The 24,578-nt window shown below is 43.2% G+C and overlaps 2 protein-coding genes and 1 long non-coding RNA gene across 10 annotated transcripts in view; 1 reads left to right on the forward strand and 2 right to left on the reverse strand.

Annotated features, from left to right (window-relative positions):
• The window catches only part of MARCHF3 (membrane associated ring-CH-type finger 3), a 137,180-nt gene extending 135,577 nt beyond the window's left edge, over positions 1–1,603 (reverse strand). Inside the window, exon 1 of the mRNA XM_025433182.3 lies at positions 1,353–1,603. The gene's annotated coding sequence lies outside the window, so the exon portion shown is untranslated. The remainder of the gene's footprint in view (positions 1–1,352) is intronic.
• A 221-nt stretch (positions 1,604–1,824) lies between these two features.
• Positions 1,825–13,644, forward strand: LOC125756039 (uncharacterized). The gene is made up of 3 exons (XR_007413941.1): positions 1,825–2,079; positions 6,838–6,960; positions 9,803–13,644. It is a non-coding gene; the product is annotated as an uncharacterized LOC125756039 (long non-coding RNA).
• Positions 8,922–24,578, reverse strand: part of C11H5orf63 (chromosome 11 C5orf63 homolog) — a 34,209-nt gene continuing 18,552 nt past the window's right edge. For 4 of the 8 annotated variants that reach the window (XM_025431971.2, XM_049116025.1, XM_049116024.1 and 1 more), the window contains exon 4: positions 22,854–23,452. In XM_025431971.2, coding sequence (XP_025287756.1) covers positions 23,261–23,452 — 192 coding nt within the window. In that variant the 3' untranslated portion in view covers positions 22,854–23,260. Of the gene's footprint in view, positions 12,464–20,610; positions 20,788–22,853; positions 23,453–24,578 lie in introns of those variants that run through there. The other 4 variants (XM_049116026.1, XM_049116022.1, XM_049116023.1 and 1 more) reach the window with 3 other exon arrangements.

Raw genomic sequence — 24,578 nt, forward strand, 5'->3', positions numbered from 1 at the left:
ATTGAACTAAACGCTCGTAAAGTTCATGGACATATACACTGACCCAGACTGACCAGGCAGATTCAGACATGCACGCGCACACACACACTCCCACACACACACACACACACACACACTCATCATACACCCCATAGATCAGAGGGTCTATCTCTCCACCCAGAGCAGTTCAAGGCCGTTTCCTCCTCCATCTATTTCTCTTATTCACCCATCAGTTTTGCACACACATGCTCATCTACATACGCATATACAAGAATGGATAGTTCTATCTCTCAACGTTTTTATATATTTTCAAAGATCAAAATATTCGCAAATTGTGTACCCAAGTGTCTAGTACGCTCAATAAGCTCTCTCATCCATATCAAATGGGAATTACAAGAAAATATTGAATTAAATTCTGTTTAGTCCACACATAATATAAACTACATATAGGTAAGTAGCCGCCCTCAGAAAAACCAGCTGCTTTTAGTCCTTATCGTTAAGACAGAGGAGAGGAAAAATATCCCAGACTGGGTCACAAACGAAGTATCAGGTGTAACCTCGAATCCTGTGTTGTCAGTTCCTATCACAACTTCATCACTTACAACACCCGCCGGCCAGCCCGGGGGTCCCTTTCACGGTCTCGTCTGGGATTCTCTCGGGCTCCCCGCACGGGGACGAACAGCAGCTCTCCCTGGTCCTAAGGAAATCCTTCAGACACACCTTGCAGGTGATGTGGAGGTCCAAACACCTCATGCGGGATGTGGATACAAGTGCTTAACGGAAAGTAATTACTTTACAAAGTTTAATACCCGTGCCGTCGATTCCCTCCGGTTTTCGCAAAGCACCAAAGCTCCCCTGCTACGAAACCTAGCTGGTCACGGAAGTTCTCTGACCGCTTAAGGTCCAGCCCGAGGACGACGGTCGCTGGTCGCTGGCTTAGGCTACGGATCGGACACCTCCACCGGGGTGATCGCGCTGCGCCGCCGCTGGCGCGGGTGAGTTTTTCAGAAACCCGTCCTCAAGCCCCCTAGGACCCGCTGTCCGTCCGCGGCTGGGCACGGAGGCCGCCCCCGGCGCGAGTGCCGCCGCCGCACGGGGCCAGGGGGCGCGTCCCCGGGGCCCCACCTAATGATGGCAATATAACAGGCCAAGTTCGTGAGAAGGCAGAGCCGCGTCCCCGACCGAGCTGCGACGCTCCGAAACAAGTTCGCGAGCCGGGCTCCCCGCAAGGAGTCGGTCTCGCCTGGCCCTGACCTCCCCTCAGCGGCCGCGCTCGGACGGACGCACCGACGCCCGCCGAGCCCGGTCCGGTCCCCTCCGGCTTCTCCGCCCCGCGCCGAGGGGAGCCGCTCGCCTCGCGCTCGGCCACTCACCCTCCTCGCCGGGTCCCGGTCGCAAACCGACGCCCCCGCTGCGGGTCCCCGAATCCCAAGTTGCCCCGAACCGGCGGCTGCTCTCGCCCTAGCGAACCCCGCACATCGGTGCAGGCGGACACCTCCGAGGGAGCGCGACAAGCCCGGCCGGCGCCCCGGCTCAGCAGCCGCCCGGGACGCGTCGACGATTCCTGGACCTGCTCGGAGAATGAGGCGGTCCGCCAGGCTGAGGCTACCGGGCTCCGGAGGGAGGCGGGGCCGCGCGGCGGGCGGGGCGGAGCCAGCCTTGGGCCGGCCCCCGCGGGGGCGGGGCGCCTCCAGCCCGTGACCGGCGGGGCCGGCAGCCAATCACGGCGACTCCAGGAATCCGGGCGGCCGCGGGCCGTGCGGAGCGCCCGGCCCCGCCCCGCCCCGCCCCGCCCCGCCCCGCCCCGCCGCCGCGGTCCAATCGCCTGCGGCCGTGGGCTGGCGCGGAGACGCGCGGGCGGCGGGCAGGTTGGCTGTGGTAGGGAGCCGGGCTGCAGCCGGGCGCTGAGGGCGGTCTCGGGAGGCGAGTGGCGGCCGCAGAGGCCCTGGCTGGGAGAGGCTCGGGGCCACCCAGACGCCCTGAGGGTCGCGGCGGCGTCGGCGCTGTGGGACGCGCAGACTCTGGGTAGACGACGCCACACCTGGCGTCCGCGGGAGGCGCCGAACTTGGCGGCCCCGAGGGAGCCGAGCCCGACAGAGGGTGAGTCCGGGCCGCCTCACCCAGTCACAGTTGGAGGCCCGCACCGGAAACTGGGGGCTCCAGGCTCCCTGGGAAAGGTTCTGGTTGTAATTTGGTGGTTATTTCCGAAAACAAAACTCCGAGTCTGCGGGCCTCCTGGAAAGTTCATGGCACGTCCCCTCCCCGGCTCTGCGTCCGTACCACGGCAGCAGGGGGCTTACCCGGCGCCCAGGCTCCTTTCCCGGCACAGAGCGCCTGAGGCACTTGGGCAGAGCCCGGGGGCGAAAGGGACCCCCGAGACACAGCCTCGGTCCGGCTGCCCCGTAGGAAGGCGGCCGCCGCGCAGCTCCACCTGCTGCTGTCCCTTGGGGCCGCCAGAGGGCCCGGGCCGCGCATCCTCGCGGGCAGGAGCCTCTCAGAGCGAGCCCCACGGGTCCCGCCCTGCACACGCTCGGCCCCTGCCCCTTCCGAAGCCCCTGGGCCGAGCTCAGAGACCTCTCTAGCGCTGGCCACCGGAGAGCCTGAGCTCCCTGGGCGGGTCGCGGCCCAGGAAGGCTCAGCCTGTGGGCTCTGGCCGGCCCGGTCGCTGCTGCTCCTTTTGTCGGCGAATGGGCTCTTCAGCCTGTTTTTAAGCCCTTCCTAATCTTGGCTGCAGCATACACATATACGGAGCTGTGGGTATAAAAAGCCAAAAAGCAGGGAGTTGGGTGTTGCTTTCCAGGCTGAGGCCTAGAACGCTAGGAAGCCCTAGACGGTAGCTTTGGGGGCATAGCGGCGGCCTCTGTGTACCCGGAACTGAGCCTGCCATCAGTAGGTACTCAAACCATGTTAATAAAATGAAGTTCTGCATGGCTGGAAAGGGTCAGGCTTTTTGGTGCCCTGGCACTTTCCTTACTGACCATTGGCTCCCTCAGATTCCAAAGTCCTTGGAGGTTTCAGTTTCCCATGTGTGAGGGAGTATGGACCTTTAGCTTGGCCCTCCTAAGGATACCTGCACCGTAGCTCAGCTCTCATAAGCAGTTTCTTTTTCTTTTTTTTTTTTTTTTTAAGATTTTATTTATTTATTCATGAGAGGGAGAGAAAGGCAGAGACCTCGGCAGAGGGAGAAGCAGGCTTCCTTGCAGGTAGCCAGCTGTGAAACTATTCCACAATCCCATGATCACACCCTGAGCCACCCAGGTGCCCCTCATGAGCAGTTTATGATGGGAGTCCCTGCAAGAAGAAAAGCAATAGGCCTATAGCTGAAAAGGAATGAAATGGCCCCTCTAGCGGGGAAGGCTATAATTATGAGGTGAGCTCTGGCCTGGTTTGAGATTCAGGTGGTGTCTCCTCAGCTCCCTGTCTCAGTGGGGAAAGGTCCATAGGCAGGCTGTCAGGCAAGAAAATCAGGGTCTGGACAGTTCTTAGTAGGCCCTGGAAATTGATTTGTGATGCAGAAATTGCATATATATTAAAACCCATCCTCATTTGCTGAATCAAAAGACAGAAACAGGCAAGGGAGTCCATTCCATTCAGTTGCAGCAATTACTTACCATGCTTAATGTCTTGAGAGAATAGCCTTTGCCCACGAGGAGTTAGTTGTAGACCACTGAATGGAAAACATACCAAGTCTCTGCCAAGGTTGGGATGGGAGGGTAAGAGGAGAGAAGTATATTTCTTGGGATTTTTTCCCCCCATTCCTGGATATAACTAAAGAAAAAGTTTGCCAACAGTGCTTATTGTATTAACACCCTGTGAAGGTTTTTCACAGATGCTTGTGATTATTTTTAAAATCACCTACGTAGTAGCCAAACATCGCCTGTTGACTGTATTTGCTATAGTATTTATGTTAGACGATGAAAAAAGGAAATAGGAAATTTCTTTTTATGAAATAAGTTAGAACTAGATGAGAGACCTCCCGCTTCCTGATTTCTAAGGTTTTCTGTGTGTTTATTTCATACAGACATGATTGTCCATGGGTTCTTGGGCAAGTAACTGGTCTCATTTTCCTTTTTAGAATAGATGACACATAAGAGACAGCACATCTAGACTTAATCACATTTCCATTCCATCCTCTGTCATAATTGGTATTTGACAGTTTATCACTCTGGCACAGACTTATTCCTTTGGGTGTCATTCTCCCAATGATCTCTTGAGTTTGGGCCATCCAATATTCCACAAGGGAAAATAAGATCTATTACTTGTGCAAGAACTCATTGTAGTCCTTTCTTTAAGAAACAAACAGAAAACTATGGAAATCCTGACAAAGGAGTCACCTGTTTAGTACTAGCCTATTTTATTGAAGGAAATTTCTTTCCCTCACAGTGATGAGGAAGTTTGTGGAATGGCTTGGGAATGAGAAGATTGATGTGAGACCATGGAAGCAGGGCTGGTCTTTTGGTGGTGTGGGTGGTGAGCAAATTTGCCTTCAGGCCCTGTCACCCAACCCTGACACTGAAACAATATTTTGGAGCCTTCTAAATTTCAAAAGGATGTAACTGATAGGAGCCATAAGTTCTAATCTGAGCTCTGAGTGCTGCTGGCAATCACTTAACCTCCGTTTACCCTTGTTTACTCACCATAAAACAGCAGTGGCAGAATTGGCCTACTCTGTTTAGCTGCTTAAGGGGGACCCTGTGACAATGGTTACAAAGTACTGCAAATGCATGACATTTATAGCAATAGGGATTGTTGAAAAGGAGAACAAACTGATATTGAAGTAGGAAAATAGTGTGGACAGAACAATTCCTCTCTACACTTGGAATTTCTATTCACTTTAATCTCATTGGATTATTGTCCTTTCATTCTAAAAATGGAAATGAGGAAAAAGGGCCGTCAAAATTCTTGTTCTTTGATTACCAAATATTTTGGAAGCATTGCTTATGTGAATAGTGTTTTTCCCTCTTTTTTTTTTTTTTTCCCATTTCTACCACCTCTCTCAACATGTATTCACTTTGAAAATTACTCAGAATTTGAACAGGCTGAGCTAAAGACCTTAGCAAAGCAATGCAATCAGAAGCAGCAGATTCTAATACCAGCTATGCTATAGGTTTGTTCTAAGACTATAGGCAAGCCATTAACCTTCCCATACCTTAATTTCCCAACTATGAAACTGAAGCAATACTTCTGATTAATTTCACAGAGAGGAGAGATAGCTCATGATAAGGCTCTTTGAAATATTAATTGCCACAGGGAGGACAAAATATCATGTAGGTGATTTTGCAAACTCAAGTATGGTGTTGGTTTGTACACCACAACCAGGAGGTAATTTGTAACAGAGGGACTGCTCTGATACAATGTCTGCAGCCGGGGTGCTACCACCCACAAAAACGATGTCTCATGCATTTAAATGACAATGCAAGTGCCCCCTGTGATTTTTATTGCCACAGGTCCAACTAAGTAAAAATGTGGTAACAGAAATGTGTGGGAAAGGGAAGCCTCTATTCTACAAAAACAAAGGATTTCTTGATACATGCCCTGAAAGAAAACTACACTGAACTTCTTAAAAATGGATGCCACTATGAGTACAACTCTGATGAAAGACTAGAATGGTCTTGGAAAATGGCCTGATACATAAAACAATGCACATTGGTCAAAAGGACACCAGAAGAGATAAAAAAAAAATACTCTTAATTTTAAAACTTCATAACAGAATGAGTAACACTGAGGAATTGGGGAAAGGAGGGTCACATACTCAAGGGAGAAAAAATAGACTCCCAACCCTTAGAAACAAGACAAAGTGTTCTAAGAAACAGGACAAAGAATATGGGCTCTAGAAACACGATAGACTGAAGGCTGGATTTTCTTTCCACTGCTTCCTAACTCTGAGACCTTGGACAGGGTGCTGAGCTTCTCTGAGCCAAATGCAGTCGTGATGAACGGTGCTGAGTTTTTTCTCATTGGCTTGTTAAGAATCTCAACTGAGAAGCTCTCTGCACTTCTTAGGAGAGGGCTGGGTCACAGTGCATTGTTTGCCAATAACAACAATTCCTAACATTTATTGAGCGCTCACTGTGTCCTGCACTGTTCCCTGCCTTTTCAACAAGTTACCCACTTGATGCCCAGAATCACCCTCTGATGTTGCTGCTGGTCTTTTCTTCCTCAAGGTTGCTATCTTCATGGAAGGACTGTTCTAGGATTCATATCCTGCAGGGGACTAAAAGTCAGAAGCCTCTTTTAGTTGTATTTTAAACAAGATCCTATTTTCCTGTGGAAAGGGCTAATCCAATCTTTCCTGGTACCTGGGAAATCAGGCTGCATTGAGCACTTGGTAACACATACATTACAATGAAGGGAATGAGGAATTCAGAATTTGGGACAAAAAAGAGCCATAGAACAGTGCTTCAAAACCCCAAACCACTTTCCAGGTCTCTCACACTGTAAGCTCCTCAATTTGGGCTTCCAAACAGTGTGCTCATCATCTGGATTTGGGGTTTAATGAACGTTAGTTCCCCTGAGGCAGCAATATGGGAACAGTAACTGGCTAAAGAAAGAAAAAAATGGATTATTGCTTAGAAATGAATTGTGTCATTAGTTATTATGAATACCCCAAATTATGACAGATTCATCTTTAAGTATGCCAGGGAAAAGTAGCCGTGAGCTATAATACACACAATCGTTTATTACCCAAGAGAATTTAGGTGCTAATGTGGATGGTTTTGCATCTGTGTGATTCTGAAACCCACAAAGGATTCCAAGATAGAAAGCCAAATAAAACATAATACAGAGGGCAATGAATGATTTTGATTATGTAACATTTATATATAGCATTTCATTTTACATTTTCAAATTGCTTTTCAGTCATTGGTTTATTCTTCCCAGCACACCTGGGGAGTACATCCATGCTGTTATCCTCTGTTCACAGCTGAGGCAACTGAAACTGAAGGAGGCAAAGTGTTTTGTCCAAGAGCACAACAGGGCAAGGTGAGAAATCGTGCATGTATTCAATCATGAGTCTACCTTGGCAAGGCACACAGCGATGGGTACTAGATACATGGTTTCTGCCTTGCAGGGAGTCTGCTGGGCAATAAGTACTTTGTGGATTATGTCTCTAGACAGTAAGGACCAGAGTTTAGAGCAGGAGAAGATGAGTACCCTAAGATTCCTGGAGACAGTAGGATATGAGGCCCTTGTGAGATGGGTAGAATTTTGGCAGATGGAGTCTGAGGGTGGTCAGAATGCCAGAGACAAGACAGGTAGGTGAGTGAATTCAAGGCATACTGGGAAGTGTTTTACTACAGCAGGACAGTAGTCAGAAAAGGGTTGGTGAACATGAGAAAATGCTCTGCATCACTTGCCATCAGGGAAATACAAATCAAAACCACAATGAGATACCACCTCACACCCGTGAGAATGGGGAAAATTAACAAGGCAGGAAACAACAAATGTTGGAGAGGATGTGGAGAAAGGGGAACCCTCTTGCACTGTTGGTGGGAATGTGAACTGGTGCAGCCACTCTGGAAAACTGTGTGGAAGTTCCTCAAAGAGTTAAAAATAGATCTGCCCTACGACCCAGCAATTGCACTGCTGGGGATTTACCCCAAAGATACAGATGCAGTGAAACGCTGGGACACCTGCACCCCGATGTTTATAGCAGCAGTGTCCACAATAGCCAAACTGTGGAAGGAGCCTCGGTGTCCATCGAAAGATGAATGGATAAAGAAGATGTGGTTTATGTATACAATGGAATATTACTCAGCCATTAGAAACGACAAATACCCACCATTTGCTTCAACCTGGATAGAACTGGAGGGTATTATGCTGAGTGAAGTAAGTCAATCAGAGAAGGACAAACATTATATGGTCTCATTCATTTGGGGAATATAAAAAATAGTGAAAGGGAATAAAGGGGAAAGGAGAAAAAATGAGTGGGAAATATCAGAAAGGGAGACAGAACATGAGAGACTCCTAACTCGAACAAGGGGTGGTGGAAAGGGAGGTGGGCGGGGGGTGGGGGTGACTCGGTGATGGGCACTGAGAGGGGCACTTGATGGGATGAGCACTGGGTGTTATGCTATATGTTGGCAAATTGAACTCCAATTAAAAAAATATGAAAAAAAAGAAAAGAAAAGAAAAAGGGGTGGTGAGGAGAAAGGAGCAGATTTTCTAGCACACTGAATACCCAGCTAAATATATAGATTTTAGCCTGTGGGCAATGGGAGCTCGACTCCTCTCTGACTTCTTCCGTGCTCTCATTATTCTAACATGTACTGAGTGCTAATATACGCATAGTCTCCAGATGTTTTCTCATACATCAGCTTTACTAACCTTCACAGCATTCCAACGAGATACATATTATTTTTCCTCCTCAAGTGTATGAAAAACTAATGCATTTAGAAATTCAGACTTGCCCACTATCATGAAACTAATAACTGACAGATGAAGAATTTGAAAGCATCACCTTTGACTTTCTCATAGGTACTTATGGGAAGGGGGTGCAGGTTCTGGTTATTGTACTGATGATAGCCATCTAATACCATTCCCTTCACCCTAGCTCAATGTCTTTCCAGAAATGAAAAGCAAATAGGAGAAAAATAAAATTAATTTCTTTTTTAAAAAATTAATTTCTTAACATGTAACTTATTTTATTCCTAAAGTCATCTGTGAGTCAGACAGACACAGCGTGTTTTTCCCTATTTTCTTTGCTCTCCGATTAACAAGTGTCTGCATTTTGATAACTTTAGTCTTGTGAGTATCTTCAATATATTTGGATCTTAGCTTAGTCTTTCCACTAAGCCAGAATCTCTTTCTGGGGAGCTGGTCAATTCAGTGCCCAATCCTTTCCCTTAGCATGCAACCCAACCCATTTATTGTAGTGCCCTGTGAGGTCTCCATCTCAGCTTGGATTTTACCCATCAAAAAATAGCTTTTCCTCTCCAGACACATGCTGCTAATTAGCTTTTTTACTGTTTAATCATCAAGACTAAAATACAAGTGAGAGAAGTATTATTGTCAATCCAAAAATACTTAAAAAGGAAACAGATTGCTTATTTAAATCTTCCTATAAAGAAATAAAGAGATGCTCTCAGGAGGTGGGTATATACTTAGGTGACATAAAAATTAAAACTGAAAATTTTAACATTTGTTAAAAATAGGGTGCTTCTCATTGATCTCGTTTTGTGGAAGAGTTTCTTTGGAAAATTCCTGTTTGTGATCAGTCAGAGAAGTCTTCCTCGAGAGCAAAATACCTATTAGAAATGACAGGCCAGTGTTGACCCTCTACATGAAGATAAACGGCAAGCCATTGAAACAGGGCATTTCAAAATCTTAAATCCAATGCATAACATTCTCCTTGCCTCTCAACCCTCTAGTGCCTTGTTTGGCTTTGCCCAGATTGTATTTTATGACCCGAGCCATAGAGTTTCACAAGTAAATAGTTGAGTGTTTTTCCATGTTTTTTGTTTGTTTGTTTCTTCAAGAGGTTGAAAGAAAGCAAAGTTAACATGTAAGGATCATTAAATTTCATCTAAGATCTTAAAGATTCCATGTGAAAGACACAGAAAACAAGCACTGGACCAGAAAATTGTATCTGCTTTCTCCTCTGTCTTAAAATGCCATAAGTTTTTCCTGTGCTTTCAAGGAGAGCAGTGGTCTGAGACAAGGAGGTCTGTGTTTCACTGAGGAAAGTGAGGAAATGAATCCATGTTGTCTTGACTCCTAGATCTGCAAAGCAGGGATGTTTACCTTGAGATACAGAGAAAACAGAACTTTGAAAGACTCAGAGGAAATCATACAATTTATTGTAACCATTTGCATCTCTTTACAGAGAAAAATCCACAATACATACTTCTGGGGATTTTCCATATTGATGGAAGAGAGTGTTCAGGATACCAAAGTGAATCCCATTGAAGGCATGTATTAGCATTAATTTCTCCTAACTATTGAAATGTAGCTTGTGTGGTTCTTTCTCACCTTAAGATGTTCAGCAAAAATGCTGAAACTCTGAAAGATGATTGATATAGAAACATGCTAGAATTAACCTTATTTTAAAAACAATAACTATGCATAATAGATGAGTTTCCCAACCAATGAGACTCCCTACACTGAGACTCTTTTCACAGGAGCTTCTGAGTTCTTTTTTTTTTTTTAGGATTTTATTTATTCATGAAAGACACACACACACAGAGAGAGAGAGAGAGAGGCAGAGACATAGGCAGAGGGGGAAGCAGGCTCCCTGCAGGGAGCCTGATGTGGGACTCGATCCTGGGACCCCGGGATCGTGCCCTGAGTTGAAGGCAGATGCTCAACTGCTGAGCCACCCAAGCATCCCAAGCTTCTGAATTCTGAGCAAGGTCTGACGGAATAGTGCAGGTAGCAAAATATTATGTGAAAAGTTACTGACATTTTATCTTAGTGTCTGCTGAAGGCCAATCTAGGATTCCTCTGTAAATTGGCATGTCAGCTCCCTAAACCCTGGGAGTCTTTCTGGGGAGGTAGTTGTTGGTATCCTGTCTATAGGACCCAAAGTTATTGAGTTATAGCATCTCCAAGAACTTTTCATAGCCTCCCCAGTAAGCACTACAGTATACTATCCACAGATATAAATACTCAATAAATAGAATTTAATAGAATTTAATTGTTAGCAGGTCTTGAGCTTAACTGAAGCAGACAACTGCCCTTGGAAATACAACCAAACCCTCAGAAGCCCAAAGAGAAAAGAGCATAGTCAAGGTCAGGTGTCCCCAGAACATTTGTGTAGTTCATAGTTCAAACCAGCAGTGGTGGGCATGAGGGCACTAATTCCCATTCAGAGTCCCAGAAACCATTCAGTTGGAAATGAATTGGAATATGTAATTGGACCTGGCACTTGAAAGTTTTGTGACTCTTTCAAAGCCAAGTGGAACAAGGAAAAACTGTCTGTTTTCTGATTCCCTTTTCCAAGAAGCTGAAAATATATTGCAAATGAGCCCTTAGTTGTGGGTCATCATCCTTACAAGACCTGTCTGGTTCCAAGGTTGGAAATTCTTCCTATGCTTCCCAATCTCACCCACCTCCAACTTGAACTAGGTCTCAGAGTCTCATTTTGACCACATATTTTTTCGGCCACGTGGGAGAGATGAGAAGAGGCTAAATATAGCTGTGTAAAAAACAACCAGCAAACTAGATAGCACCTTCAGGCTTAACATCAACAATGAGGATGTAACATCAGCTTCAAATCTTGTGTAAACATGCACAAATATTTTCTAAGAATATTTTTCAGAAGAGTATTTTTTAGAATCTCTAAATTGTATTATGAACAATAAATGAGAAGGTTAACAAAGTATATTTCAGGGCCGTTTTACGTATTTGTGGCCATGATTCGCTCTGTCTTTATAACTATTGATTAGGTCAGTTTATTAGTCTTGCCAGAAAGGGAGCATTGCTATACTGTGGTGTTGGGAAAGGATCTTTGAGATGATGATGAAGGTTGGAGGAAAGGCTAGAGCTTATTTTGGTATTTGTTTCATTTTAAAAGGCTGTGACTAGGACTTCATATGTGTCTAATAAGTATGCATGTAACATTTTTATGTTTGCTGAATGCCTTCAAGTCCCCCATTAGTCTCCACAATATCTCTTGAGGGTGGATCAGTATTACTGCCAACAGTTTACATTTGAGGAAGTTTAAGACACAAAGGGATTATGAGATTTATACAAGGTCACCCAGCGTGCAAGCCTAGCTAATAAAAGATGACTGCGAAGCTCTTTCCAAATAAAAAGTGTTTTATAAACATTAGGTAGTATTAATGGGCATGATCCCAGGATGAGTAAAATACTCTCTAGGAATAAAGTGCTCATACATGTTCTATAGGATTAAATCTTTTTAACCTCAGGGCAACTTTTGATGGAGGAATTCTTGAACCTGGCTATGCATCAGAAATGTCTTTATAGCTTTTAGAACATGTGAGCACCTGGGCCCCTACCCAAGCTATAGAATCATAATCAGGGAGGCGGGACACAGATAATTTGTATCTTGTAAAAGCTTCACAGGGGATCCTGATGCTCAGCCACTGTCCTAGACTACAATAATAACCTCAGACAAGCCAAGAGCAACAAGAAGACACCATGGAGTAAATTTAGGAGGAAACACTCAGCATCTTCAGGCTTCTGTCTACCTAGTTCACATCTATTACTAGCAAAGGAACTACCTCCCTGAAAGACTCAGCTGTGTATCTGTGTATGGAATTCCAGGAAATAGGGCTGAGATGAAAGGTTATTTAAGAACCACCCATGTTTGTTATAATATGTTGGGTAAATTTACTGTGTCTTTTCTTGGGTTATTGCTGATTCTACTCTAATATTCTTATTTGGAGTACCTTGTATAATAATCAACAGCAAAAACCTCTAATATCTGCCCATTCACCCATCCATCAAACATTTATTGAATATGTGCCATGTGTAGATTACAGAGTGAAATTACGTTCTTTGTCCACAGGAGTTTATCAACAACCTATGATAAAACAGACACAGGTCAAACAAAAACCCTATAATAGTAAGCTATACATATTAAATGATAATCAAGCATATATGAGGCATTATTCATAATGCTAAAAAGTTGAAACAATCCAGATGTCATTAATTGAAAAATGAATAAGTAAAACTTGGTATATCCATACATCAGATTATTATTCAACAATAAAATAGAATGAAGTACTGATACATGCCAAAAAATGGATGAACTCTGAAAAAATATATAAGGTGAAAAAAGCCAGTCCCAAAGAACCACATATTATATGATTCCAGTTATAGGAAATATCCTGACTAGGCAGATCTATAGAGACAGAAAGTGATTGCCTAAGGCTGGAGGAGGGTGAGATGGGAGGGGTTCTTAATGGGTACAGGGTTTCTTTGGGGGGTGATTAAAATGTTCTAAAAATGATGGATACACAACCCTGTGACTATACTAAAAAAAAAAAACCTCATTAAATCGTATACGTTAAATGAGTGGATTGTGTGGTATGTAAATTATATCTCAAGTGTATATATACATAAATCTGGTGCTGTACAAACTTGGAGGAGAGAGTGGATTGATTAATTTGGATTGGAAGAAAGAGTGGAAAATTTCCTGGAGGAAATGGCAGTTGAGTTGAAACAAAAAGGGTGATTTTGTAAAGGAGAGGCAAGGCTCAGAGATACAGTCAAAGTGCTAGTGCTTTCATGCAAGGGCAGTTTATCTGGATTCGACGGGATTTAGGATAGATGAGTGGTGCAGTACATGGGACTAGATGCAGGGTTTTATGCCGAATGGTTTGGTCTTCATTTTCATAGGCAATGGAGGGCCATGATGGGTTGGTGAGTGGTCGGATCAGGCCCATGATTTGCAAGGATAATTGGAGGTGGTGATAAGGTAGATGGGAGATGGGGTTGGGAAGCCAGTGAGCAAGGGAGACCATTGAAAGAGTCTGGGCTTTTGCAATGCATAGGCAAGAGAAGATGGAGCCCTCAACTGTGTCAATAGTGTTGAACACTGAAACAAGGAAACAGATGAAAGGAAATGCATAAGAAGTCGAATCTTAAAACTTGGTGGCCCTGGGGAATAGGTAGGAAGGCACAGGATGTATGTATACACACACACACACACACACACACAGCACAGTATTTTAGAACATACAAGGGCCTGGGTCTTTTTTTATTAGTTACTTAGAATCATAATGCAAAAACTATTATTGAAATAATACCAAGCAGACAAATCATAGTTCTCTAACAACTTGCCAACAAGGTGGCAAGTGTAATCTCTTGATTACAGAGACTCTTAATTCTTAACAATGTATATTGTGAATAAAAGGATAGATGGAAGAGAGAAATGCTATCCAACCATTTTTTCAGCTCTTTGGAATCAGACCTTCCCTTGTTGAAGAAACACTCATTTATGGCCTCCTCTGAATGACTAAGTATTTACCTCTTGCTCAGACAGCTTCCCTAGAAACATTTCCTTTGGTGTGAGCAACTTGGATTTACTGCCAGGGCAACACCTCTCATCCAACACCCACGCTGCCTCTTGGCTTGGTCCTTACCGGCAGGTGTTCATAAGTCACATTTTGTTTTGCTTCTAATAAGAGCACAGTCTCACAAAAGCATAGGCTGCATGTACCACATATTATAACTTTCATTTACAAGTGTTCTTATAGGAGAGATCTGAAAATGTGTGAGTCTTCAGGATCAGGAAGACAAAGACTCTTCCCTTAATCATGCAAGGCCACGCCTATGTTTTCCATAAGAAGGAGGGTCAGCCAGATCCTAGGCAAGGTCAAATAGAAACAGTCTCTTCCACTGCATGGCACAGCATTCCCTGGGAATCTGTTATGGCCTTCTTCATGGGCTCCAGAAGGTGTTGCCAATGACACTGCCTGCTGTTAGCGGAGTTTGGGAATAGCATCCCTGACAAGTGCCATACATGAGTTTAACCAAGCAGGAAACACCATTTAGAATACCACTTGCTGAGATGTGGCTCTTATCTGTGCCTGTCAGTGAACAATGACTACAACAAGCCTTGTTCAATCACAGTTGTTAGCAGAGCTAATTATAGCAGTCTCGGGTGGGAGGAATCCCAGCAGACACGTCCTCTAAGGGACTTCCATCACAGGTTCAAACACTGGCTTTGCAGGTAAGCAATGGAAACAGGCCCCTTGCGGGGGGGCCTTTAAACAACAGTTCTCCGTAACCTTGAACATGGACCTATCTTCACTCCACAATTGGCGAGGGATCATTTTCAAGAGAACCACCATCAGAGAGTGAAGGAGGAAAGGGACATTTAAAGCCAGTAGGGTAGATGTTCTGGATTAAATGAGAGCAGAACTGGGTATTATTCCTTGGGTCGTCTTTGACTCACTGCATGACCTGATGAGGTTGCTTCCCCTTTCTGGGTCTCACTGTTCTCATCTCAAAAATAAGGATAATAATACTGGCTCTATTTATATCACAGATTGTTGAAAGAATAAAATAAGATATATAGTTTAAAAAGATAGAAGTTGGGGAAAAATAGAAAATGCCATACGACTCTAGGTAGTGTCACTGATATTCCCCTTCTCCTGGTCTACATTTTACTGACAAATGATGAAAGGGAGTAAGAAAAAAGTCTGTGCTGTTGCAGAATCTCAGACCTTATTTTCTGATGCCTCTGAGTGGTACTATAGTTTGCTCATTTTCAGATTTGCCTCCTCCTCCCCAGTTTATTCTGGCATAAGCTCATCTCAGTTTGAGGAGTTGGAGAAGACCCTGGGGATCTGAAGAGGACAACAGCCTGTATCCATCTAGTCTCATCTAAACAGCACCTGTTGCAGTCTGTCTTAAAATTCTCCTCTCTCCCCTCCCAGGGAGGGGGATTTGGGAGGATGATTTGGGAGGATGTCAGCCCTGAATGAGTCCCACAGTCAAGCTGGGACTTGAGGGGACACCTCCAGGACAGAACCAAAAAGAATTTGTAGGATGTGCTGAACATGTCTTAATCTGGGTCTCTAACTACATTCTTGTTCCTACTAGAAATCTCAGCACACTTCTAATCAAGCAAGGCACGTCTACTTATCTGATGCTGCTGTCAGTGATAGAAAAGGATATTATGGATTTGGCAGAGAAGAAAAAGGAGATTTATTTCCAGTGGCTGAAGATGTATCTTTTCCAGATATGCAAAACCAGTCAGAGCATTAAAAACATATCAATGAAAAGTGATCAGGTTTTGTGAGAAGAAATCATTCTTGACTTCAAAACAATAAGGAAGATTATAAGGATTCCAAAGCTATAGTTTAAAAAAAAAATGACAATAGGGCACCAGTGAGACTACCAAGCTCTTACCTGCCCCCTTAGGGTAAGGTGACATCTCCATTTAAATGCACCCCTTGTTTTCAGTGTTTAAGTCCCCTCTTTTTCTCTTTCTCTTTTCTCCTTCCAATCATTTATCTTTTTTCAATGTTCAGCATAACTAAAAAGTCTAAGTAGGGAACTGCACATAATTGTAGACTCTGCACCATTGGCAGAATGATGCTTCTTTCTCAGTATTTGTAATTATCTGTTCCACCCTTGCTTACTCCTAGTAAATTTATGTAGAATGACAGCAGTGTCCTTTATTTCTTTTGAAGGCACTTTTTGCTTTCACTTTGCGTAGAGGTTATATAAAACATCAAGAAATGCAATATTGTGTTTTTTTATGTAGTCACACATATACAAATAGAAAATACCACTTTAAATGAATCAAGTGAAAGGGAAGAAATAGCTAATTATGTTTTAGCTATTGCAATTACTTGGGAAGGTAAAGAGATTGAAAAAAAAATACTTTGGTATCTCAGACTGTGATCACCCTGAACAAGCTGGCCTACACCTGTTTTATGCTAATAGGTGAGAACTCCATGACTTCCTTTGCCCTCTCAACCTTTTCTTTGTTACTGGCTTAGAGAAATGTGACATTGCTAAAAACTCCAACTTGAAAATGCTTCACAGAGCAGGATCCTTGCCAAATTCAAGATTCTTGCTAGTTTGCAAGATGGGAGCTGTCATGCAGAACAAAAGTCTGATACTAGAAGTCAGCAATCACAATGGGAATAAATCCCACAATCTGGTTTCTGAATGTCTTAATCTCATCCAATCTTAAAAGAGTGATGCTGGCCTTACTTTGAGGCTAACTTTATAAAGAGAATATAGAGGGAGGTGGAGTTAAATCCCGAAACTTAGCTCTTCTAGCAGCTCCTTCCCAACTTCTAACATCTTTTTTTTTTTTTTTACAAGGTCATGAATAGATGCCCATTTTTATCTGTTAGCATTACATTCCTAACAAAGAACTTATGACAATGCCTTCTTTGCCTGGTCAAGGAACCAGGGAGTTACTCAGCTAATAGTTTAACTTAGTCCCATGATGCACTTGTACATTTTAACCGAGTTTTGAGGGAAGTGGTTTCTATGTTTTATTTCTCTCTTTCCTCCCTTAGTGGTCAGGGCATGGACTGACCTTGCCAAGAGGACTTGGGATCATTGATGGGGTCTTCTGTGCAATGCAGTGCATAGTAGAGCCCATCAGAGTTTCTCAGGGGAGTTGGGTTGCGTTGTTGAATTGTGAATAGCACAATGGGCTGAAGTTGCCTTTAACTTGAATCCTCTCTATTTCTTGGTGTTTCTGAATTAATTAGAAACGTTTCAATTAATATTAGGCCTACCTTGTTTCTAAGGGCAAAAGCTTTCCATCAGGAAGAGTTCAAATACAGCATTTTGGCATGAGGGAAGGATGGCTTTGACACTCAGTATGAGTCTGTGCTGGATTCTTCTTATTGTGTCTAATATATTGGCTGGCACTGCTTCTATGAGCTTTTCTTCTCCATCTTTTGTATGATTTTAATGTTTCCCCTTCTCCTGAAGGTTTATGTCCTTCCAGCCTTTATAACTCCAAAGTACATTGGCTTTGGCACTCATCCTTTTTAAACCTGAGAGGGTAGAGGTAAAATCCTGAACATTGGTGCCTAAATGAAAGACAGGCCAGTTGAGATCATTCTCTATTGAAGGTTCCTCAATGTTCCTCTTGGATTTCTGTGTTAATAGAGAGATACAAGATCTGTGCCAGGTGTAGGATTTTGGGTCATAGTGTCAAAGTATTCTTGTGTCTGTGGTGAGCAAGAACCCTGGGTCTGATACATGCATCTGTGGATGAGGATGGGTTGCCATGGTTTACTCTCCAGTGTCAGAGTCACTCTGGAAACCCCTGAACTCTGCTGCCCAAACCTAAGCTAGGCTGATGGTTATGGTACTTCCCAACATGGCTTGTCATTTTTGGATATTGAGCTAATCGGTTAGCCAAGTCTTCAGCCCTCCTCTTTGATGCTTTTTGTTCTCTTAGTTGCTTTTTAAAAACAAGATATGTTTGAAAACTTCATGAAAGATAGATACTCTGCAATCTTTTCCAAACCTTCCACTCATCATCCTACTGCAATTTTCTTTCAGGCTATGTCTTCTTCCATTCCCCCAACAAAAAAATTATTCTCAGTAAAGTCAAGTTACCATTTGTATTAGTTTCTTATTGCTGCTGTAACAGATTATGACAGACTTGGTGGTGTAAAACAAAACAAGTTTATTCTTTTATAGTTCCACAGGCCAGAAGTCCTAAATCACTTTCATTAGGCTCAAGTCAAGATGTTGCTAGGGCCCTAACTTTCTGATGGCTCTGGGGAAAGTTTGTTTCTTTGCTTATCCTAGCTTCTGGAGGCCACTTGGATTCCTTGGCTCATGATCTCTTTCTTGTATCACTCCAGCCTCTTGCTGCCTTTGTCATATCACATGCTTCCTCTTTTGTAGTCCCTCTGTCTCCCTCTTTTAAGGACACTTGTGGTTATATTTAGGACCCACCTGGATAATCCAGGATAATTTCCCCATCTCAAGATCCTTAACTTCATAGCATCTGCAAAGTCCTTTTGTATATAAGATAACATTCACAGGTTCTAGGGATTAGGACCTATCCTAATTTCCAAATCTACTGCCTTCTTTTAATTCCTCATCCTAGCTCTTTTGACAGTAGATACGGTCAACTATCCTGGAAAAATTCATTTTCTGACTTTCAAGATGTGACTATTTTCCATTGCTGTAATAACTTCATTGTTTATCTTTCCCTCTAGAATGCAAGCCTCTGAGTAGGATCCTTGGCTGTCTGTCTGCTGCTCTATCCTCACTGCTTAGAATAGTGCCTGGTGCTATCATATAATCAAAGGCAGCGAAGAATACAAATTATATGACCTTTCCCCACCCTTCATTCTATCACCTCTTATTCTCATTTTCCTTTACTGGCTTTTCCTCCATCCATGTGGTCAAATTTGGTATTTCCCAGGGTGTAGTCCTAGCCCACTTTTCTCCATCTGTGCCAGATGGATGCAGTTCCAGTCACATTCCAGTCAAATCTGCACCTCCAGCCCAGACCTCTGACTTGAACTTTCAACTTTAATCTTTACCTGGATATCCCACAAGCATGGCAAATTCACCATGCCCCATCTTTCCCACCTATCAAGCACAACCAAAGTCTAACCTCCCCTTCCTTTTATACTATCTCAGGATTTATCCAGTAGCTATAGCAAGTAGACTGGCAGACATCCCAGACTCCATGCTTTCTTCTATTCATGCCCCGCCCCCACCCCTGGTCCAGTCAATCATGAAGTTTTGTCAGCCTGTCTCCCAAATATGTCCCAATGTCTCTCCCTATCTAACTCCCATTGCCCTGGTTCAAGTTGTCATTACTCCCATGAGTGGGATATAAATCAACTTACCAAACTGTTTCTCTCGATTTCTCTTGAATAGGATGGAGTGGCATGCTCTTAAACTTTCTGCATGTGTACCAGAGCTACTGATCATAGCCAACCATGCCTTCAGTCTCTGCTGAGTGGGCAGTGACTGATTTGCATACCATCTGACCTTGGCTCCCAGAGCCAAGAGGGTCCAGGATGGGTGCCTGACCCACGGGTGGCTTCTGCTATAGTTCTGATCTGCTACCATGACATGGGTGGCTGGCTGTAAAATATAAGCTGAGTAAAATCCCTCTTTTGGAATTTTAGAATAGCAAGGCTGAGAGACTCAGACCACTGTATTGCTGAATGGAAGGATCAGCAGAAATGATGGGCATAAGCAAGCTGCAGTTATAGGAAAGCAGATACTGTGAGTAAGTAGGGGAACTGGTGAGTCAGGAGGGAAGAGGGAAAGAAAGAGGCCAAGACACTGCAGAATGGGTGCTGCCTGTTTCTGTGGCTCTCTAAGGGTGCTTCCTGAGGCCTACCCCAGGATTCCCATTGTCACATTTCCATGAGTTGCTGCATTATTATAAACAAACAATACAGCCCTTGTCCAAGTGAGCCCTTGCTTCCTGCAATAAATTGGCCAAAGTGATATGTTTTCCAGTAAGCCCTTTTAATGTTATATGAGACATCTGGAAGAAAACAGCACTATAGCCAAAAGCAGCAATGTGCAGTCCCAAACTCTGTGTTTATTTCACCCTATTTTAAAGCATTAGCTTAGGGGGAAAAAAGAAGTTTATGTTACTATTTCCTTTGGGAGTGGGAGAATATTATGATGAGCTTTTTGTGTCAAAATTAGTCTTTATGTAAAAACAAATTGATGCCTACAAACATGATTTCAGAAAGGAAAAGTATGAAAATGACTATAATAAGTGACTGAACATTGTCTGATACTTATCAATAATGGGATAATGAAACCACCTTTCAGATGCCATGTTTCTAGATAGCTGCCTTTCTGCTTTTCAGCTATTGGAACAGAGGGATTGCTAAAGTTCTCCAGGATTCTTAGTCACATGACCACATTCCTCTCTCAAATGTGAATTAATAAGTAGATTGATTTAAGATTTATAGGTTAAAAAAAACAACATTTGGTACATATAATCAATACTCTGAATATAGAATACAATCAGAGAGCATCTTTATTTATGTCTCCTGCCATCCCTATAAAATGTGTTCAATGGGGAAATTTCTTACTCTGTTCAGGATAAAAATGAAAAACCAGAGTAAGTGTCAGGATTCTTTCAAATATTCTCAGGCAACAGAAAGGCCTATGGTCATTTACACTGTGTTGGGTGTGTCCGTTCCTATTTCATAATCAAAACTAGAACTTGCTTTGAAGTTGTCTTACCTGGAATCAGTGTGAAGCCTCGTGCTGGTTAGAAGCTGTGGAAGGGGAAGGCCTTTCTTTCCTTGCTCCTGGAAGCTCTGGTTCTTCTAGAGTTGGGATGAAGCAAAAAAAGTGCTCAAGGGCAGGAGAGTTGTTACCTAGTGATGATGTTTCAAGATGACCTCCAGCTCTCTGGGCCTGGTAACCATTCAAAGCAGACATTTCACAGAGGCTTTCATGGGATCTTGGGAGGTGTCTCACCTGCAGTTCCCGTGATTTAGACAGATGCATTCCCTATCTGAGGGGCTCTCCACAGCCCCTAGGAGCCCAGGATCCTACCTCTGCTTCTCTCCTGAGGCTCCCCCAGCCAGCCAGCCCTCTCTCTCGTTTGGCTCACATCTGATCTAGGAAGAAACATCCAAGCATATTTTTCTGGACAAACTCAGAGCAATAGCAGCTCTCCTTCACTGTGCAGCAGGAGTGGCTTGCTAGCTCATCTCTTACGTGACATGCCAGCAGGGAGTTAGGCTACTGTGTTCTTCCTACCTTGGGACACACATCAGGCTTTCTAATGAGCCCCACTTATATCCATTTCTCTTTACATTAGGTGATCCCAACCTTTGCTCTGATCAGAGTCTCACTGAGCTGAAATCAAGGTGTTATTCCAGGCTCTGGTTCTCACACCAAGCTTAGGATACTCTTCTAGGGTCACATCTTATTGACAGAATTCATTTCTCAAAGCTATAGGACCAATGTCCCCATTTTCCTACCAGCTCCTGGCCAATAACTACTCTCAGCTTCTAGCAGCCACCCAGTTTCTTGTCATGTGGCCCCAGTAGGCAGTTTACGACATTGATGTTTGCTTCCTTCCAGGCTGGCTGAAGTACAACCGGACAGAGAGATTTCTTCTGCAACCGGACAGAGAGAACTCTCTGCTTTTAGACGGCTCACCTGGTTAGATCATGCCCAACCAGGATAATCTTGCTTCTGCCATTTGATATATCATAATCAGAGCAGTGATATTTCATCATATTCAATGAGTTCCACCCACATTCACAGAGGTGGGAGTTACACAAGGGTAAGGGTTCATAAGGGCCATCCTAGAATATTGCCTTCCACAAGGCTCAATGAATATATTACATAAGATGTGTTCCAGAAAGTTGTAAATTATAAACACTACTATTCAATTGTTAGATTTTTTTCCCTCTTGTCACTTTAGAAGGCTTTTTAAGTTGCTCCCAAATTTGTGTTGCATCCAGAATGGTTGAGGATGTTGTATGGGAGATAACACAATAAAATCCCTAAAAGGAGGGGATGCCTGGGTGGCGCAGAGGTTTGGCGCCTGCCTTTGGCCCAGGGCGTGATCCTGGACACCCGGGATCGAATCCCACGTCGGGCTCCCGGTGCATGGGGCCTGCTTCTCCCTTTGCCTGTGTCTCTACCTCTCTCTCTCTCTGTGTGACTATCATAAATAAATAAAAATTTTTAAAAAAATCCCTAAAAGGAGCCCAGGTAGTACTGGAAATTTGGGGAGGGAGGGTGGCAAGACCTGGTCTGACAGCTGACTGGCTGTTATTACCTTGGGCTAAGTCCCTGAAACTCTGAATGTCAGATTTCTCATCCTATATAAAATGAGGGATTAGGACTACACAATGTATAAAACTGGCCAGCTCTAATATTCTATAATTTCTAAGACTAAATCATACTGCTCAAATTAAAATCTAACCAAGTGACTCACAATATCCAAAGTCATTAAAATAGTTCACAAAAGAATTTCATTATAGATGAAATTACAGTGATGTGATTTTAAGAGGAAAAGGCAATTTTGTGTTTAAATGAATCCACTGCTATATTGGTCAAACCTAACTAAATATAAATAAGAGTACACATCTACATTTTTAATGCTTTATATAAAATGGTGAAGAATATTGTCTTTAGATGGCATATCTGTCCAGTTATGTTCAGAAGTGAATTTTCTCCAAGATATTAAAACCTGATACTGTTTTACAATTTGAATTAACTCCATTGATGACAAATGAATAACTATCAAAGGCAGCCTTCAAATATTATGAATCAATTCACTGACTACGTGTGAAGCATGTTGAGATTCTTACACATATTTTGGAGGTTTAAATCTTTCTTTTGTTTTTCTCAAATGAAGCCCTTTTGGCCAGGATAATTATTCTCTTCTACCCCCCCTCAAAATGAATTCTAATTTTAAACAGGTATTATTAAATCCCACTGAAATAGGCTTCATGCAGATGTATTTGTTAAAACACTCCTTTATTGACTGTGCACAGTTATTAACAATTCACATTTCACTTTATCTACTGAGTGGAAGAGCATTTATTCTTTCATTAAAAAGTGAAGCCCTGAGGGCAGCAGCAGGGATGCAGAGCCTTCTTCCCATAAACTGCACTGTCCAGTGAATGTGAAATGCCTCCATATTAATACAAAAGGGAAAAATAAATAAAACAAATGGATTTCTCCCACCCTCCATCATCCCCTTGCTGCCGATATACTCCTCTCATTTTATAAAATGCCAACTTCATCAGTAAGAAGAGTAATGTCACCATTTACTGGGCACCACCTAGTTCAGAACATTGGTAGGGCCAGGAAAGGCCATAGTCCTATCCTAGGAAGATGCCATCTGGACAGAGAGGGTGGAGGATCATGAAGGCGCCCTCCAGCCTCCAATACCTTGCTGCTCAAGTTTCTGGAGCTGCTTTTCAAGTTTTGAGATGTCTGCTCGATGCATCATCAGAAATTGGCCATTCAAATGGAAAACAGGGATGTCAAATTTATACCTTTCATACCAGGCAGAGTTTTCTGGAAGTGTGATGTCCACCTCCTGTAAAATAAACTGAAAATGGAGACAGACTCTAGCACTGTATTTTAGAAAGCATGGAATGATACAACAGCCACAGGGCCAACCTGATGCTGAGATTAGCTCTCATGCTGAGGAGTTTTGCTGTTCTGTCTTGAGTCCCAAGTGATCTCATGTCCCCAATTTCTACAACTTGACTGATTTCATTAAATTCCTTAACTCTCAGTTTTGATATTGTTCCATTATACCTATTACATTCAGTGTCGGGTCACTCCTCTATTCCCTATGAAATAAAATACATCCCAATCACGAAGGTGAAAATCAGGACCGATGTGCTTTGCATATAAGGATGGGAAAGGTTTTGTGGTTTGCTACAGGAAAACACTTCCATGAAAATGACAGAGTAAGATAAAATGAATGGGGACACAAGTTTAAAGAAAGCATGAACATCGCACCTGCTAGTTAGCTTTGATTCATTTTAAGAGTCAGAGTAAGAAAATCAGTACTACTCAGAGGAAAAGCTCCTAAGAGTAATGAGTTTTGTGGAAATTAGCACTGAAATCTCTCTCTGAAGAACAGAAAGGAAATTTCAATGAAAAATAATTTAATCTCTTCCCAAAGAAAGGATCCTGGTGGATACTCTATACTACATATGTATATCGATTCCATATACATAAAGCCACACTGTATTATGAAGGTTTCTCCTTTTAGACAGTTTGTATCAGGTTACTTGGCTATTATGAGAAATACCTACACTGGTACCTGTTTTGGTAACTGAAAAAAAAATCTGCAAAGGACTTTTGCTTTTATGAAAAAAGGTGAAGAGTGAAAGTAGTGTTCAGCGTTTGTTTTGCCATTCTAGAGGCAGTGCACACCCGGAGCAGTGAAAGTGATACTGCCAAGCTCCTTCCCTGGGAGCCTACATGCAGAGACTCAACATCAAGCCCCTAGAGCTTTGAACTGTGTCTGTGAGAATCTGTGCTTTATCTCAGTTTATTCTGTGGATCCATCAGCAAGATGTCCTAAAGTACCAGAAAAGCCTGAGAATTGGGTCTGGGAATGATTTAAAAAGTTTTTCTACCTAAACTAATGTTAATTGCTTATTTGCTTCACTCCACTTGGGCATATGCAGATTGGATAGGAATGCTCTATTTTCAGAGAG

The sequence above is a fragment of the Canis lupus genome, chromosome 11 (genome assembly GCF_003254725.2).
Source record: "Canis lupus dingo isolate Sandy chromosome 11, ASM325472v2, whole genome shotgun sequence".
Classification (NCBI taxonomy): Eukaryota; Metazoa; Chordata; class Mammalia; order Carnivora; family Canidae; genus Canis; species Canis lupus.